This window comes from Dromiciops gliroides, chromosome 4, assembly GCF_019393635.1.
Source record: "Dromiciops gliroides isolate mDroGli1 chromosome 4, mDroGli1.pri, whole genome shotgun sequence".
Taxonomy (NCBI): domain Eukaryota; kingdom Metazoa; phylum Chordata; class Mammalia; order Microbiotheria; family Microbiotheriidae; genus Dromiciops; species Dromiciops gliroides.
Genome location: NC_057864.1, coordinates 487,175,533 through 487,192,290, shown reverse-complemented (window position 1 = coordinate 487,192,290; position 16,758 = coordinate 487,175,533). Strand labels below are relative to the sequence as shown.

The 16,758-nt window shown below is 46.0% G+C and overlaps 1 protein-coding gene across 1 annotated transcript in view; it reads right to left on the bottom strand.

The window, feature by feature from the left end:
* LOC122754473 overlaps window positions 1-4,754 on the bottom strand; it is a 32,037-nt gene extending 27,283 nt beyond the window's left edge. The window contains exons 1-4 of the mRNA XM_044002952.1: window positions 4,690-4,754; window positions 4,279-4,409; window positions 3,842-3,921; window positions 844-970 (exon numbers count right to left, since the gene is read on the bottom strand). Coding sequence (XP_043858887.1) covers window positions 844-970; window positions 3,842-3,921; window positions 4,279-4,312 — 241 coding nt within the window. The 5' untranslated portion in view covers window positions 4,313-4,409; window positions 4,690-4,754. The remainder of the gene's footprint in view (window positions 1-843; window positions 971-3,841; window positions 3,922-4,278; window positions 4,410-4,689) is intronic.
* Window positions 4,755-16,758: the final 12,004 nt, after the last annotated feature.

The following is a 16,758-nucleotide window of genomic DNA, read 5'->3' as shown; positions in this document are numbered from 1 at the left end:
CTGACCTAGGAGTCATCCTGGACTCCTCACTGTCCTTGCCGTCCCCCACTCCCATATCCAACATGGTGCCAAGGCCTGTTGATCTCACCTATGCAACATCTCTCTAATATGTTCCTTTCTCTGACATTGTCCTCACTCTGGTGTAGGTGCTTATACACTTACACCAAGATGATTGCAATAGCTGCTGAGGGACAGGGTGGTGAGGTCTGCCTGTCTCAAGTCTCTTTCCACTGCAATCCATCCTCCATCCAGCCACTAAAGTGACCTTCCTAAATCACAGACCTGACCATGTCAACCTCTTCAGGAGCAAACACAAAATGCTCTGTTTGGCATTCAAAGGCCTTCATCACCTGCCCCCTCCTACCTTTCCAGTCTTCTTACCGTCTACTCCCCTACCTGTACTCTGATCCAGAAACATCAGCCTCCCAGCTAGTACACAATGAAGACCCTCCTCCTCTTGGTTGCAGGCATTTTCATTGGCTGTTAGCTATGTCTGAAATACCTTCCCTCCTCTACCCCCACTACTGATCCCCCTGGCTTCTTTTAAGTCCCAACTAAACACCTACCTTCTACCTTTCCTGTTCTTTCTTTCCTATTTATCCTATATATAGTTTGCTTTGTCTCTATTTGTTGGCATGTTGTCTCCCCTCTTTTTGTATCTCCAGGACTGACCACAGTGCCTAGCACAGAGTAGCTGCTTAATCAATGTTTACTCATTGATTGGTATGGTCTCCAATACTCCTTAAACATCAGCCAGAACTCAGCCATGTTTTCAGACCATCCACTGCCTACCAAGTCTCCCCAGGGGACAGACACTGAGTCATAGAAGACAACGGCGCTTACCCAGGGAAACCAGGTTCTCGTAGTTTTCCAACATCACGTCTCTGTACAGAGCCTTCTGAGCATCGTCCAGGCGTTTCCATTCATCCCTGCTGAAGTCCACAGCCACATCCTGGAACGTCACTAATCCCTAAACCGAAACACATGCCTACTTTAGCCAGGGGTCGCCTCTTCAAACATTTCCCAATGACTCTACTTTCTCAGTGCCTCATTTTGTATTTGTGGTCTTCTTTGACTGCTCATCTCATCCCTGACTAATCTGTGAACCCCAAAAGATGATGCCCTTGCCTGCTAAAGCTCCAAACCACACCCAAGAATGTGTGTCCATCTGACAATCGGACACACAATGCTGACGTAAGAAATCATTCTACACATATTAATTTCTAGTTCATGACATTATAACCCTAAGGAACCAATGTATTATCTCAGGAGGCAGGATCGCATAAGGGGCATAATATGCTGAAGTGCTCTTTATTTCTAGCATTAATAAAAGTTATTGGTTCTAAGTCACCAATTCCTTCACATTGGAGATACCTAAAATGAAATTTTACCCTCTATGTTATTATAACATTAACTACTGAAGAGATAAAAAACATTAATGATTCCTGGGGCAGCTAGATGGCGCAGTGGATAGAGCACCGGCCCTGGAGTCAGGAGGACCTGAGTTCAAATCCGGCCTCAGACACTTAACACTTACTAGCTGTGTGACTCTGGGCAAGTCACGTAACCCCAATTGCCTCACTAAAAAAAAAAAAATCCCTTTAGTTTCTACTGTATGGATTCTACAATGTAATTGATTTTATGCTGTATTGATTTTTCTGAGTCTGCCTAATACCACCTTTCTATTTTCTTGAGTTGAGCTCAGGAATTCAGGTTTCCCTCTGATTTAGTGTAAAGTTAGTTTAAAAGAAAAATTGCTCTCTCTCCTACTGGTAACCCCTCCTTCTTCCCACCCAATTCTGTCACGAGATGATTTCTGGGTATGTTTGTTAAGCCCAATAAATTAAACTGTTACCACCCCCAAAGATATGAGGTCAGTCCTTGCCTGTCTTTGTATAATTAGGGGAGTTTTTATCTTTTGCGAAGAGACAGAAAGTCTGACAGTTGTGAGCCCCTAGCAAAGACCACAAAATGCAAATAATTCCCATAAATCACTCAAGCAGTCCTTGGTGACAGAGAAGTACAGTTTCCAGTCCCATGTGGGCACCAGTCTGCCTTTCTTTATGTTACCAGTCATGTGGTTTTGCCCACCTACCCAATCCTGTTCTCTGTTCTCCTCCAAACTGTACTATGATTGTCACGGTCTTTTGGTCGCTAAAAGGCCATAGACCCAGTGTATTAGTCAATATTAACCTAACTACTGAATTGATCACAGTTACACAATTACTGACTGAAAGACCAACATGACGGCCAGCATGTAGAACTGCATAACACAGTCTGGATAACACACAGGGGCTACAGCTTTGGTTTTTTGCTTGGGGATAATCTGTTTTTTTGGTTTTTGGAGCTTTTTGCGGGGGAGCTGGTAGGGCAATGAGGGTTAAGTGACTTGCCCAGGGTCTCACGGCTAGTAAGTGTCAAGTGTCTGAGGCCGGATTTGAACTCAGTTCCTCCTGAATACAGGGCCAGTGCTTTATCCACTGCGCCACCTAGCTGCCCCCGCTTGGGGATAATCTGACCAAACTCTTTTGAGGTCTTATGGGTCTCTTTGGGTCTGCTCTCCACTACAGTGAATCTGGATGGGACCAGGACAATGATAGGCCCAAAATGAACACTGGAAAACCCACCAAAGGGGATCCTTTGAGATAGAGCCAGTGCAGGTCATCCTCCATCAGGGCAGGAAGCATGGTTTTCCTGTTCTAAGCCTTGTTTGATAGAATTCTCTCTGCTATTGATGCCAGCTAATTTTGCATAGCTTTAGAATAAGCATGGAACGTGTGATGCTGGATTGGCAGGAGATGTTTATGCTATATTTTCCTATGTATAACCAAATACTTTTTTATAATCAACCATCAATAAACCCTACAAGTTTTACTCTCTTCACTTTTCACTCAAGCATCTGAGTGCCACAGTTGTATCAATCAGGCTGCAGAATACTGTTGGCAAAGACTGTGGATTTCCTTCTCATTCCATCCAAGGTGCTCTCATGACATGGAAACGTTTTTGTAGGGGCACCTAGGCAGCCCAGTGGAGAGAGCACCAGTCTGGAGTCAGAAGGACCTGCCTCAGACACTGACTACCTTGGGCAACTCACTTTAGGGGTTCAAAAGAAGAAAATTTTTTGTAGCAAGGGGAAAGTAGTTGCAGGACTCAGTGGTTAATAGTGGATGGGGGGGGGAATCCCCCCCCCCAGAACAAACAGCACCTCATGATTTTTTTTAAACAGTTAGAAAACATTCCTGGGAATTCTCAACACTGCCGTGTACAGCGAGCCGCCTGCCTAGGACTGGGTGTTCGGAGCTGCTCTCTCTTTTCTCTGATGTCATCCTGTTTCCTCCTGGAGCTCCTAGGAGGGTCCTATCTTGTCCTCTTCCTGTCAGTGTCATCCGAACGCTCCCAGGATGGTCGGCTTGACCTGGCTCTCCTATCGAGCTGGACTCGAATCTATTTCCCCCTCACTGACTTGCTGCTATTGAAGGAGGTCTTGCTTTCCCTAATGACCGACTTGGAGAGCTGGGAGGGCCCTCAGGGCCAGCCATGGCCCCTCTCCAGAATGACCCAGGAGCCCCACGGGACCCTCGTGCTGCTCTGACATCCCCTCTCCATCTGCTACGGAGTCCCCGGCCCCGTCTTTGCCTCCCTTCTCACGGGGCACGCTCTTATGTGGGGGTAGGGGGTGCTTTGCTTCCCTTGCTCTCGGTCCCCGTGTGTCCGGGGCGGGAAGGATCTGAATGCTTGAAGAGGACCTTCTGGTTAAGTGGAACACAACGTTTCTCCCGGCCCAAGTAACGGCGAGAGCCGGGTCAGAGCCCGGCCGCCGGACGGGCTGCCGTGACCTCACCTGATAGTGGCTCGGGATCAGCGGCTGCCTGTCCTTCTTCCGCCGCCGCCGCCGCCTCCTGCCTTCCTGGGGGGCCTCCCCTGGAGAAGGAGAGACGCGTCACGTCACCTCCCCAGCCGGGCGCCCCCGCCCCCCCCCCCCCGCAGCTCCCCCCCAGCCGCCGGGCACCCCCCGCAGCTCCCCCCCCAGCCGCCGGGCACCCCCCGTGCCGCCCTCCCCCCGCCAGCCGCTCTGCGCACCCCACAAGGAATGGGGGGGCGGCTCCGAATGACGCGCAGCGGCGAGGCACACAGCAGGAGGCTAATAAGTGCCGGTGCAATGAGTGCTCGCCATTCCGAAAGGGGAGAACGGGGTGGGCGGGAGACCCGCCGACCCCGCGGACCCCGCGGACCCCGCCGCCGCCGCCGCCCGACGGACCCTTGCCTCCCCCCGCTCACCTCTCCCCTCCAGCCCTTGGTCCGAGTCCTCCATGGTCCTCCTCCCGTCTGCCGGGCCCGTCTGCCCAGCCCGGCCTGGGCAGCCCCGTCTTCTCCCAGCAGGGGGGCGACTCCCGGAGAGCCGGCGGGACCTGGGGGCTCAAAGGCAGGATGACTGGCCGGCCCCGCCCCCAGCCGGCCCCGGCCCCGCCCCCAGGCCCCCCCTCCACAGCCCCCCCACCGCGGCAGCCCCCAGGCAGGCGCCTCGGGGCACCGCAGCCTCTGGCGTCGGGAAAGAATGAATGACAGCCGCTGGAGGGGGCCGGAGGCCGTGTCACCCCTCCCCCTCCCTCCCCCCTCCCTCTCCCCACACACGTCCGCACTTCCCGACTCACGGGCACACAGACCCCAGACCCACACTCAAACCCACACAGAGCTCCCACTCGCACAAGTGCCCTTCGGTACCCTTGACACCCGCCGGCTCCTGCGGACGTGCCCCCGGCTATGCGGCAGCTGTTGCTTCACGCCTGCGCACTCCCTCTCCCTCTCCCGCTCCCCCGCCCTCCCTGCCCAGACTGAAGCCTCTGCGGCAGCTGCCTGGGTGGCCTCACGCATGCGTATTACCTCCCTCAGCCTCCCCCGCCCGACGGGCTTCAAGTTCAAGCCCGGAAAAGCCATTCCCACAGTGCCTGACAGGTGCAGCTAGGTGGCGCAGCGAATACGGCCCCCTAGGCCAGGAGGACCAGAGTTCAAATTCTGCCTCAGGGGGCAGCTAGATAGCACAGTGGTAAAGCACCGGCCCTGGATTCAGGAGTACCTGAGTTCAAATCCGGCCTCAGACACTTGACACTTACTAGCTGTGTGACCCTGGGCAAGTCACTTAACCCTCATTGCCCTACAAAAAAACAAAACAAAAAAATAAAACAAAACAAATTCTGCCTCAGGCACTTACTAGCTCTGTGACCCTGGGCAAGTCACTTCACTCTGTTTGCCCCAGTTTCCTCATCCGTAAAACGAGCTGGAGAAGGAAATGGCCTAGCATGAAGAGTCAGACATATCTGAACGGGCATAACACCCTCAGTATTGACAACCCACACTGCCACCTCTGGTCACAGAACAGATGGAGTGGGCACTGGCTGGCCCGTCTGCGCACGCGCGCTGCCACGTGGACTACTACAACCCCCAGAAGGCTCTGTAGCCTCTCCCCCGCCCCCATCTCTGCCAGTCCATGCGCACTGAGGTGACGTTGTGCGAGCCACTGTCCCGGCCGAGCTGGGGGCGGCGGAGCCGGTGCGTTGAGAGGAGGGGCCGGAGAGGCAGCCCACCTGGAGAGGCTCGCCAGGTGACTGGGAGGGAACAATACAGGAAGGGAGAAGATGAACCCCTCACATTTCTGGGAACATCTAAGGCGGCCACGAGTGTCCATTAGCAAAATGGAAAGTGAGGATGAGTGGCTTACGGTTAATGAACTGAAAGCGCAACTGAAAACACTGCGAACAAACCCAAAGTGAGGACAGTCTGCGAACGAGAGGAACAGACCGGAAGCAAAAACCTCTAGAACTGACAAAAGTCAAAGTCTTTTTTAAAGCGATGAACAGAATCAATAAAATGATCAAATCAATGACCCCATCACAAAGATGCAGGGCGCAAAGGAAGAAAAAGCACTTTAAAGAACCCTGGGGCAGCAAAAAGTCATGAACCGGAGGAGGGTCCCAAAAGAAGGGAAACGCCCCAGTCTGGAAAATGGGCCGTCCTCCCCTCTTCTTCATCTTCCCAGGGACCTGGGGGAGGGAGGGGGAGATAAGGGTGCGCCCTCCCCTTCCCTGGCCTTCATCCCCCCCCCCACCTTCCCTGGCGTTCTGAGGGAGGGGGGCTACAGGAGGCAGCATGTGGCAGGGACAGTGAACCACCACCACCTTGACCACCATCTTGCTTAAGATCCTGATGGACACAGGGTGGAACCCAGGAGTCTTGGGAATAGCCTTCCCCAAGCCATTGATCTGCTCCTGGCCAAGCCCCCACAGCCATCCCTGAGAGGGAGATCACTGTGGGGAAGGGGCTGCTGTCCCATCTCCACCTGTGAATGTCTAAGTACCACTGGTCCATCTTCCAGCCCCACCACTCCTCAAAGCCAGTGACTGGGAAGTCTGGGACGGCCCCCCTCCCTCTGGGTAGGGCAAACCCTAGGGAACCACACCATAGGGAAACCATGCCCTATGAAGCACTAAGGCACCCTGAGGGACAGGTGGCATGATGGGCCAGAAAGGTTAACGCCCCACCCAGAGGACCACTATCTCCCCCCTGATCCTGATGGAGACAACTCAGACCCTTTGGAATAGCAAGCTTCCAATCTCCAAATTGTATGACGTCAGGAAAGGACAAGGCTTTCATAGTGTGGAACAGGCTGGGGCAGCAGAGATGGGTGGAGTGAGTCTTAGCAAGAATGAAGAAGAGGGTTAGACAGAAGCTGAGATAGAAAGTTCCTGTTGGGTTTGTGCCATGGCTGGCCAACTGAGAGAAGAGGCGATGTAAAACTCACAGAGATCTCTTCACCATTTGAGAAAAATGGAGACGGTGCTATAATAACAGAGGAAGTGGGGATCATAATGGGGCCACCTGGACAGTGGGAAAGATGAATTATACAAAACGATGAATAAAATTGATGCAAGAGAGCCCCAAAGAAAAAGGGAGCAACTGTAATAACTGCAAGCAGCAACTCGAAAGGACTAGGTGAATAGCTCCCCCAAAATGAAGCAAGAAATAAAAATGCAATTCAACAAACCTTTATGAAACATCTACTATGTACCAGGTACTGTGCTAAGTTATGAGGGAATCCCAGAAAAAGAATAATGAGCTTAGAAGAGAAGGTGGCAAACCTATACAAGTAACAATAGACTCCCTGAAAACAAGAATAGACCAAACCTATCCAATGACTTCATTAAACAGTAAGAAATACCAGAACAAAATTAAGAGATTGAGAAAATAGAAAGATATCTGAGATGTGTGTGTGTGTGTGTGTGTGTGTGTGTGAAACTGACCTGGAAGACAGATCAAGGAGATGTTGCAAATAAAATTCTGAGAGACAAAGTTTCTGGGTATTAAAAATCAATTTGTTGGGGGCGGCTACGTGGCGCAGTGGATAAAGCACTGGCCCTGGATTCAGGAGGACCTGAGTTCAAATCCAGCCTCAGACACTTGACACTTACTAGCTGTGTGACCCTGGGCAAGTCACTTAACTACAATTGCCTCACCAAAAAAAAAAAAAAATTGTTAATTAGGCCAGCCAATAATCAATAAATTGATGGTGAGTGATTTTTCTCCCTATCAACAAAGATGAAAAGGGAGTGTCTAAGGCACTTAAATGCCCATCTGTCTTCCTGAGAGCACATTTTTGGCACCTCCCCTGACAAAAAAGCAACCCTGGTTGGTGGACATTTAATGAGGAGGTGGGCTAAGAGTCCTCCATCCCTGTCAGCCTTGGGTAAGAGTTTTGACCCCCTCTAGGAATCAGGGCACCCAGATCAGGTTCTCTCTGGTTTGATTTCTTCTTCAAGAGCTAGGCCAGCCCAAACTCTAATGAATGGACCAAGGACACACACACATCTCTCTAGGTGGTGGTACAGGCCAGCTCAGTTTGGCTTCTATTTAGAGAATAAACAAAAAGCTAGACTTCCATTTGGGTGGGGCCCAGCCCATACTAGTTAACTGAAAGATGCTTTGGGAGCTAAGAGTGCTCATATTCCTCAGTCACACCCTTCAGAGACTAACTGGACTTTTCAGGAGCAGGGTCTTGGTAAAAATAGGAGAAAGGATGGATTACAAATTAATAATTGGTTATTGATCTAATAGTATAATATTAATTTCCCTCAGAGAGACACTTTAAGAATTAGAAATCCTTAAGACTATGATTTACCAAAACCCTGGCCACTACATTTTTAAAAATCATAAATAAAAACTGCCCAGTTCTAGACCCAGAGGGCAAAATGGAGGTAGGAAGAACCTAACAATTACCTCCTGAAAAGAACTCCAAAAGGAAAAGTCCCAGAAATGCCATAGCCAAAATCCTGTATTTCAACATCAAAGAAAAACTACAAACAGTCTGAAACCAGCAGCTTCAAGTACCAAAGAAGTAGAGCCAGGATCCCATAATACCTGGCAGCTACTACTACAAATAGGTGAAGATTAATTGGGATACAGATTTTCAGTTTACAGTGAAAAATAATGTACCCTACAAAGTTGAGTGTAACCTCTGTGTGTGTGTGTGTGTGTGTGTGTGTGAGAGAGAGAGAGAGACAGAGAGACAGAGAGACAGAGAGACAGAGATTGAGAGAGAGAGAGAGAGAGATGCCTAGAGAAGGGAGCGATACCCGAATGTGGAAGGAGAAAGAAGAGGCTGGGACTTGCTATTTCTCATAACTGTGGTGGTGAGAAGTGTATGTAAATATGGAGGAAGGGGAGAGGGAGCAGGCATTGGCTAAACCTCACTTATCTGACATGGACAAAGGAGGGTTGTGCACTCACATACATGCTCCAAACAATTTGGTAGAGAAATACCAATAGGGAAATAAGTCAGATTGGGGAGGAGACATGCTTAAGAGTGAAGACAATACCAGGGAGGGAACAGTCACAAAACTCCTCAAGGGGGAATTTAAAGGGGGAGAGAAGAGAGAGAAAAGAACTAGACTCTAAGGAGGTGCCTCAGAGACAACTGGGAAGTGGATAAGCAGAATAATAATGGAATGGAATATCACTGTGCCATAAGAAATGACAAGAAAAAAAATGATAAGAGAGACAATTTTAGAGAATCCTGGGTGGTATGGACTGGTTGTGAAGGGAGCAGAAACAGAAAAACAATTTCTACAAGGAGGGCGACATTGTAGACTTAAGAACTCTGATCATTTTTACAGCTGGTGTTTCTGATGAAGGCCTCATTTCAAAAATATATAGGGAACTAAATCAAATTTATAAGAACTGAAGTCATTCCCCAATTGAGAAATGGTCAAAGGATAAGAACAGGCAGTTTTCAGATGAAGAAATCAAAGTTATCTTTTGCTAATATGAAAAAAATGCTCTAAATCACTATTGATTAGAGAAATGCAAATTAAAACAACTCTGAGGTACCACCTGACACCTATCAGATTGGCTAATATGACAAAAAAGAAAAATAATAAATGTTGGAGAAGCTGTGGAAAAATTGGAACACTAATGCATTGTTGGTGGAGCTGTGAACTGATCCAGCCATCCTGGAGAGCAATTTGGAACTATGCCCAAAGGGCTTATGGGCTGTGCATACCCTTTGATCCAGTAATACCACTACTAGGTCCGTATCTCAAAGAGACCATAAAAAAGGGAAAAGGACCCACATGTACAAAAAGATTCATAGCTTGCTCTTTCAAAGAATTGGAAATCGAGGGCATGGCCATCAATTGGGGAATGGTTTAACAAGTTGTGGTATATGAATGTAATGGAATACTATTGTGCTGTAAGAAATGATGAGCAGGCAGATTTCAGAAAAACCTGGAAAAACTTAAGTGGCCTAATGCTGAGTAAAGTGAACAGATCCAGGAGAACACTGTACACAGTAACAGCAATCTTGTGTGATGGTCAACTGTGATAGACTTAGCTCTTCTCAGCAGTGCAATGATACAAGACAACTTCAAAGGACTCATGATGGAAAATGTTCTCCACATCCAGAAAAAAGAACTGTAGATTCTGAGTGCAGATTGAACCATACTGTTTCTGCTTTTTTTCTGTTTTTTGAGGTTTTCCCTTTTGTTCTGATTCTTCTTTCACAACATGACTAATGCAGAAATATGTCTAATGTGATTGTACATATATAACCTATATCAGATTGCTTTCTGTCTTGGGGAGGAGGGAGGGAAGGGAGGGTGGAAGAAAAATTTGGAACTAAAAATCTTATGAAAACAAATGTTGAAAACTATCTTTACATGTAACTGGAAAATAATAAAATACTTTTATGATAAAAAAAAAAAAAGAACTCTGATCAATGCGATCAATGACCTTCCAGTGTCTAGATGATAGATGATGCAGCTTGGTACTCACCTCCTAATGAGATGAACAACAGGAATTGTGGCTGTGGCCACTGTGTCGATTCATTTTGCTTAACCATACATGTTGAATACAAATGTGTCTTTTTCCCTCTTTTAAACTGAGAGAGAGTACAGGAAGGGGTAGCAATAATGTTGTTGTTCAGTCATTTTTCAGTAGCGTCCAACTTTTCATGACCCTACTTGGGATTTTCTTGGCAAAGGTACTGGGGTGGTTTGCCATTTCCTTCTTTCTTTTTTTGCAAGGCAGTGAGGGTTAAGTGACTTGCCGGGGTCACACAGCTAGTAAGTGTCAACAGTCTGAGGCCGGATTTGAACTCAGGTCCTCCTGAATCCAAGGCCAGTGCTTTATCCACTGTACCACCTAGCTGTCCGCATTTCCTTCTTTAAACAAAAAAAGTATTTTATTATTTTCCAGTTACATGTAAGGATAGTTTTCAACATTTGTTTTCATAGGATTTTTAGTTCCAAATTTTTCTCTCACCTTCCTTTCCCTCCCTCCTCCCCAAGACGGAAAGCAATCTGATATGTTATATGTGTACAATCACATTAAACATATTCCTGCATTAGTCATGTTGTGAAAGAAGAATCAGAGCACAAGGGAAAAAACTCAAAAAAGAAGGAGAAAAAAACCAACCCCAAAGTAGAGATAGTATGGTTCAATCTGAATTCAGAATCCACAGTTCTTTTTTCTGGATGTTGAGAACATTTTCTATCCTGAGTTCTTTGAAATTGTTTTGGATCATTGAACTACTGAGAAGAGCCAAGTCTATCACAGTTGTTCATCACACAATGTTGCTGTTGCCATTTCCTTCTCAGCTTGCTTTTACAGAGGAAACTGAGGCAAACAGGGTGAAGTGAGTTGCCCAGGGTCACACAGCTAATAAGTGTCTGAGGCCATATATGAACTCCTGAAGATGAGTCTTCCTGACTACAGATCCAGTCACCTACCTGGCCTGTAGCAATAATATCTCCTCCCCAAGGATGCCATTATAACTTTTTTTCATTTCATACTTTTTTACTTGAAAAATTCTATTTTACAAAATACCATTTTTCCTATCAAAGAAACTTCCCTCTAGAGTATATAAACAGTTTTTCTGCCTCAAAGATTATTACATTATAAAAGAAATTACTAGAAGGGGAAAAGAAACAAATTTTGTAACAGCCACCTATTTGCAAAACCTACAACAATGTAGATACAAAACTGTCTTTAAAATGCTAAAGCAAGTAATGAAATATAATTGTTGAATCCATTTGAAATTTTTAAAGTTTCTTTAAAATGGTCCATAGAAGAGACAAGATATTCTGGCTTACTCCACTTTCCATCGGCAGATCTGCTTGGTCTGAAGTTCTGAAGCCTCTTCATCGTGCTGTTTGACCTCAATACTTTCCCAATTCCCCCAGCCTTTTCTCCCTCCATTTGGAGGGCTGGATGGGGAGAACTCCACCCAAAGCTTCCCTTTAGAGGGGCAAGACCTGAACTTTCCTACCTTGGGCTCCATCTGCAGCTCTGCTGGATAACCTGCCCCCTCCTCCCAGTTCCCTACCCCACCAGCACTCACCAGGTCCACCCTCCCCCACTCGTCCCCTTCCAGCTTCCTTTTGTGTGGACTTCCCCCTTTAAACTGTAAGGGTAGGGGGGCAGCTAAGTGGCACAGTGGATGAAGCACTGGCCCTGGAGTCAGGAGGACCTGAATTCAGGTCCGGCCTCAGGCACTTAACACTTACTGGCTGTGTGACCCTGGGTAAGTCACTTAACCCCAATTGCCTCATTAAACAAATAAACTGAAAGGGTAGGGACTGCTTTTTTCCTATTCTTGCCCCCAGAACCTAACACAGTGTCTCACTCATAGTTGATGCTTACTTAATGTTTAGGGAATTGCATTGAATTCAGAAGTGTTATGGGAATGTTAGCTTTCTCCATAACAGAAAGAAACACAATTAGGCAGTACAGTTTTAAAAGTAATGTGCAGAAGTAATTATATATTTAGGCAAGTTGTATAAACTAGCCCACAGTTTTATACAGAATCTTCTCGTGCCTGCTATATTATGGAAACATTCTTTTTTGGTATTTAAGTTCAAAATTAAAAAAAAATTTTAAGTGATTCATAGGTGGGAGGGGGTATTACTGAGGCTTATGAACCTTATTTCAAGCAGAGCACACTCACTGAGGGGGTCAGGGTATGTAAGTATTAATGAATCCTAACGTACAGTATGACTCTATTTGATAAATCCAATCCAATTAATGTGTGGTGGATTAATTGTAGTCCACATAAGTCATTCTTACAATGTTAAATCAAATTTAACTCTACTCCACTTATAATCACTGATACCATTGAATCACAATGACCCCAATAAATACTGATTAAATTGAGTAAGGGTCGGGGCAGCTAGGTGGCGAAGTGGATAGAGCACCAGCCCTGGAGTCAGGAGGACCTGAGTTCAAATCCGGCCTCAGACATTTGACACTTACTAGCTGTGTGACCCTGGGCAAGTCATTTAACCCCAATTGCCTCACCAAAAAAAAAAAAAAATAGAAAAATTGAGTAAAGGTAGCAAAATTATCTTCGCCATGTATCACTGTCTCCTTGGAGCCTTTACAACCAAATAGATATTTGTTTGGCATTTAAATACCTTCACAACCATGTCCCTTCCTAACTCTCCACACTTCTTATACTTCTCTTCCCTCCTTGCAGTCTATGATCCCACCATATTGGTCTACTTGCATACATAATGTTCAGACTTCCTTCTCAATATCTTTGCAAGGGTTCTCTCATGAGAGAACTAGTCTCCTCACTTCCCTCCTTGGAATCTCTAGCTTCTCTCAAATGACTAGTCAGCTCATTTCCATGTACCGTCCTCTCTACCTCTGCTGGTTGCCCAAGCTGCTGGAACATCCTCTCCTCAAACTACCTTTTATTCATTGTGTATCTATGTTGCAGGTGACATAGATGAGAAACTTGAAAGGGCAGCTCCCACACATGTGGCTGGTTCACTGATGTCAACTGATAATCGATGGGGGAGCACATTGGTGGGGGTCTGTGAACAAAAGGATCAGAAGCCACTCTCTAAACCCTCCAGAACACTCTAGCATCTTTGGGGAAGCCAGAATTGTGTTCCAGGGACCTAGTTTGTTAGGATTTGAGGGAGATCACTGTCTAAATTGTTCTCCAGGTTCTCAGGTTCCTCTGATTCTGTCCTTTTCATCATTTTTATAGCATGAGAACAGTCATGAATCTGGGGGTTCAATGCCTAGGAGTGCTATCACTGGGTCAAAAGGTAGTTGCAATTTAGTGACTTTGGGGGTATAGACCCAAACAGCTTTTCCAGAATGGCTGGACCAATTTATGACTCCACCAACAGTACATTAGAATGCCTGTGTTTCAACAGGACCACTAAAAACCGTCATTTTCCTTCTAGGTCATCTTTACCAATCTGATGTATATGAGGGAAAACCTCAGCTGTTTTCATTTGCTTTTCTCTCATGATTAGCAATCTGGAACATTTTATTTATTTGTTTGTTTTTTAAATCTGGAACATTTGGATATGGTTGCTGGTAGCACTTCAATATACAAAGAACAGAAAGAAAGGATTGCATATGAAACCATAAACCTCCATTAGTAGTTTGCTTTGCTTTTCAAAATTATAGCATAAATATAAGTGTCAAAGCTCTCCTGGCTACTTATGGGGGTTTTTTTTGGTGTTGTTTTTTTTTTTTTAGTGAGGCAATTGGGGTTAAGTGACTTGCCCAGGGTCACACAGCTAGTAAGTGTGAAATGTCTGAGGCCAGATTTGAACTCAGGTCCTCCTGACTCCAGGGCTGGTGCTCTATCCACTGCGCCACCTAGCTGCCCCTTACTTATGTTTTTAAATCTTGTTTCCTTGTACATGTTTTTGGGGTTTTTTTTTTTGGCAGGGCAATGGGGATTAAGTGACTTGCCCAGGGTCACATAGCTAGTAAGTGTCAAGTGTCTGAGGCCAGATTTGAACTCGGGTCCTCCTGAATCCAGGGCCGGTGCTTTATCCACTGCGCCACCTAGCCGCCTCCTTGTACATGTTTTTTAAATGGCTATAGGGACCGTCTTTTCTTTTTGTTGGGGAGTGGAGGAAGGGAAGTATCATTAAATCAAATACTACTCTCCTAATCCCTCCTTTAAAAAAAAATTCTCACCAAAAAAACCCAGTTAAGGAAAAAAAAATCGACATATTAGCTGTGTCTAAAAATGTATGGCTCACTCGATGCCTTGAGTCTTTCAGATATTGAGCAGGAGGAATCAGGAAAAACTTGAATTTCCTCTTAAAGAAAGGGAGAGGGGCAGCTAGGTGTCGCAGTGGATAGAGCACCGGCCCTGGATTCAGGAGTACCTTAGTTCAAATCCGGCTTCAGACACTTAACACTTACTAGCTGTGTGACCCTGGGCAAGTCACTTAACCCCAATTGCCCCTCCAAAAAAAAAAAAAAAAAAGGGAGAGCTCTGAGACAGCAGTAAGGAGAGAATTCATTTCAGGCGTGTGGGATGACTAGTATAAAGGCACAGGGGGAGGGGAGGCAGGAAGAGAGAGGGACAGAGCGTCCTGTGTGAGGAACAAAGCAAAGGCCAATTTGATCAAATCTTAAGAGTACAAGATAGGAATAATGTCTGGTGAAATTGTATAGAGCCAGGTTGCATTTGGTTTTAAAAGCTAAAGTTTCTATCTTATCTTAGAGGCCAAGGGAAGCCATCAGAGTTGAGTAGGGGTGAGTGCCACAGTCAGATCTGTGCTTAAGGGAAATTAGTCTGGTGAGCAGCATGTAGACTGGACTGGAGTGCTGAGAACCTAGAGAGACGGAGTCCCATTGAAAGGCTGTTTCAACAAGTTAGTTTCAAGGCAATGAGGACCTGTCTAAGTGGTGAAACAGATGGATTCAAAAGAGTTGTGAAGGTAGAAATGGCAAGTTTTACAACTGATTGGCTATGGGGGGCAAGGAACAGAGGAATAGGATCATGATAAGGTTATGAACCTGGGAAGATGAAAAGATAATGGTGCCTTGGATGAAAAAAGGGAAGTCTGGAAGAGAGGAAGGCTTGGGGGGAGAGATAATGAGCTGGTTTAGAACATGTGGAGTTCAGATACCTATCTATCAATACACATGCTCGCGCGCGCACACACACACGACACTCTATCTGTGAAATCTCTGGATGTCGCCCAAATAAAGGTGATAACTAAACTAAACCCATGGGAAGGTGACAAGAACAATGATGATGACTGCCAACCAGCACGTGAAGGTTTGCAAAGGGCTTTATAGGCAACTAGCGCCACTGAACGGCATGGAGGGTTTGATGGCACTTCTCATCCCATCCAGCCTTCATTGCATTCTCCTTCTCTCCACTTGGAATAGCACTGTTCAAGCTGCCTCCAGAAGCCAGCAGCACAGTACCTAGGGAAGTGAATACACTAACTCAGAACTCCAGCTCTCCTGGTGCTATAGTTTGTCATTGTTGGGTTTTTTTGTTTGTTTGTTTGTTTGGGGTTTTTTTGCAGGACAATGAGGGTTAAGTGACTTTCCCAGGGTCACACAGCTAGTAAGTTTCAAGTGTCTGAGGCCGGATTTGAACTCAGGTCCTCCTGAATCCAGGGCCGGTGCTTTACCACTGCGCCATCACACCTCATCCAACCTAGCCCCCGGCCATCCTTACACAGGACCTACATCTCCCCACCTGGAACACTAACTTTTCCTGTGAGTATGAGTCCTGGGATGAGCTGAAGCCTTTTCTGTATTCATAACTTTTACAGCATTTCTCTCTGACATGATGAATGAAACAGATCAACTGACTAAATGGGGTTTTTTTCCCATTAAAATTATTTTATTATCATCTTAAACATAAAGACACAAAGAGCAGAAAAAAGGATTGCATATAAAATTATGAACCTTTATTATTTTGTGCAACTTACTGAAGTTGTTACATAGTACATATATAAAGAACAAAAAAGAAGACTGTATTTCAAACTGAAATTCTATTATGTGCAGTTTAAGCAAATATCAAATTTAACACAAGAGAAATAAATATGCCCTGCTTGTCTGAAATTCTTCCTGCTCTCTTCTTTGTACTTTTTTTTCTTTTTTCTTTTTTTTGGTAGGGCAATGAGGGTTAAGTGACTTGCCCAAGGCCACACAGCTAGTAAATGTCAAGTGTCTGATGTGGGATTTGAACTCAGGCCCTCCTGAATCCAAGGCCAGTGCTTTATCCACTGTGCCACTGCCCTTCTGTGTACTTTTAAACATTTCACTGACACTTTTTTTTAAGCACCACTATTACTACTAGGCACAGGGCAGCTAGGTGGCACAATGGATAGAGCACTGGGCCTGGAGTCATCTTCTTGAGTCCAAATTTGGCCTCAGACACTTACTAACTAGGTGACCTTGGACAAGTCACATAACTGATTACCTTGG